This window comes from Poecilia reticulata, linkage group LG4 (genome assembly GCF_000633615.1).
Source record: "Poecilia reticulata strain Guanapo linkage group LG4, Guppy_female_1.0+MT, whole genome shotgun sequence".
In the NCBI taxonomy this organism is placed as follows: Eukaryota; Metazoa; Chordata; class Actinopteri; order Cyprinodontiformes; family Poeciliidae; genus Poecilia; species Poecilia reticulata.
In genome coordinates, this window is record NC_024334.1 from 31,480,763 (window position 1) to 31,482,982 (window position 2,220).

At 43.4% G+C, this 2,220-nt stretch overlaps 1 protein-coding gene across 1 annotated transcript in view; it reads left to right on the top strand.

Annotated features, from left to right (window-relative positions):
• Positions 1-2,220, top strand: part of cherp (calcium homeostasis endoplasmic reticulum protein) — a 56,126-nt gene that overhangs the window by 41,261 nt on the left and 12,645 nt on the right. Inside the window, exons 14-15 of the mRNA XM_008408186.2 lie at positions 724-810; positions 1,032-1,178. Of these exons, the coding sequence (XP_008406408.1) occupies positions 724-810; positions 1,032-1,178 (234 nt within the window). The remainder of the gene's footprint in view (positions 1-723; positions 811-1,031; positions 1,179-2,220) is intronic.

A 2,220-nucleotide genomic window follows, 5' to 3' on the forward strand; every position in this document is an offset into this window, starting at 1 on the left:
AGGATGTCTCCTGGACGCCTCCCTGGTGAGGTGTTCTGGGCACGTCCCACCGGGAGAAGACCTCGGGGAAGACCCAGGACACGCTGGAGGGATTATGTCTCTCGGCTGGCCTTGGGATTCCTCCGGAGGAGCTGGAAGAAGTGGCTGGGGAGAGGGAAGTCTGGGACTAGCTTCTGAAGCTGCTGCCCCCGCGACCCGACCCCGGATAAGCGGAAGAAAATGGATGGATGGATGCATGGATGGACTTCTTAACATCTGTCCTTATTGAGTTACAAGCAGACCTCTTTTGGTTTCCATTCATAATACTGCACTCAATGGTGTCACCCCCTACAGCTATCCCCGGGTACAACAGATAATAAATGACCAAATTATCACCTTGATCCCGCAGTTCTCAGTTTTCACTCCTGATGCATCCATCTGCCTCTTTCAAAAGATGAATCGATGGGCCAACTCAGAGACACAAGTGTGGAGCTTCTCCCTAGCTTTACTGACTTCTTGGACCCAGCAAAGTTGACTTTTTCTCTTACCGCTAGAACCTTTTCAGCCCCTTTCAGCTTCCTTCGGATCAGCTGAAAGGGTCTTAAATGTATTCAGGTTGTTTTAAGTAAATGCAGTGAAGTAAAGCATTCTCAATTACCCTTTATGTATGAATGGTGTTCTAAAAATAAGCATGACTTTCCTTGAATTAAACCTTTCAGCGAGTTTAGTGCGTTTTTCTTCCAGTGAAGGCTGGGAGCAGAATGGCCTGTATGAGTTCTTCAGAGCCAAGATGAGAGCTAGAAGAAAAAAGGAACAGGAGAAAAGAAACAGGTGGGTCTCTTCTGGATTAGAATCTCTGTTCTACCTATTCAGCTCTTACACAATGAAACCTTGAACTAATGCAACAATGGACTTTTTTTTTCTAAAATTAAATAAGGATTACAAATCTTAACCATCTGGTTTGTCTTAAATGGTATTTTTGCTCCTGCTGTCAAACTGCCGTCTTGGTGATTTTGTTTTAAAATGTTGTTTATTTTTTTTTCCCCTTTTAGCGGTCATGGAGGAAGTCGCTCGAGGAGTCGCTCTCGCAGCAGGAGGAGATCTTCTTCTCGCTCAAGCTCTCACTCATCAAAGTCCTCCAGGTCACGTTCTGGTTCATCTCACTCTCGCAGCCGATCCCGCTCCTACTCACGATCCAGGTCTGAACACTCGTATACGCGCACACACACACACACACACACACAGATGTTTGTCATGCTATCTTTGTGGGGACTTTCCATTGACTTCTACAACCAAATTTTAACCATTACATACCTAACCCTAACCACAACTCAATTCACACTATAGTCCAAAAACTAACCCCTGACCCAAAAACAGCATGTCTCCTTGTGGGGACCAGGCCATAAGGAGCAGCGGATCCCCACAACATAAAATCTGTCAGGAAAATGGTCCCCACAATGCATCATATACATGGTACATGCACACATATGCCTGTGTAACAGATGTAAAATGACCACAGCAGGAACCAGGATTTACGATGCTTTATTCCTGTTTAAAACAAAACCAAGTTCAGCAACAGCTCCCGGCTCYGGCTTTCCCACGCACACCTCTCCCCAGCGCAGCTCGGCGCGAACTCAGAGGAATTGGATAAAGCCAATTAAAGTTCCCAAATAATAATAAAATGAAATCTACATTCATAAAAACAATTAAAATAAAATCGAAATCTGCCCAAAAGTTACAAATTTCCATCACAATATAAAAATATACAACAACCGGGTAACATTTTAAAATAACTCACATACCTGTTTAAAACAAAACCATGTTCAGCGACAGCTCCCGGCTCTGGCTTTCCCACGCACACCTTTACCATCCAGCAGAACAGAAAAGATATATAAAATAACCATGTTACTGGATAAACCGAATAAATGTAAGAAACCGTGGGAATTAAATACCCAGAACGGCGCTGTGCTAAACATCAATAGGACAAACAACTATTTACAACTTATGAATCGAGCAGCATACCMTTTCTTTATACAACGTTTTGAATGTTTTAATCCWCAATTGCAAGACAACTGTGTGCGCTTACCTCTCCCCAGYGCAGCTCGGCGCGAACTGAGGAGACGGCGCGAACTCACAGGATGTGACACAGAAACAGGAAACAAGAAAATAAAAGCTTCTCCATCAAAATAAAATACAATTCAAAACCCAAAGAAAAACAAATATACATATATAATGGGGATG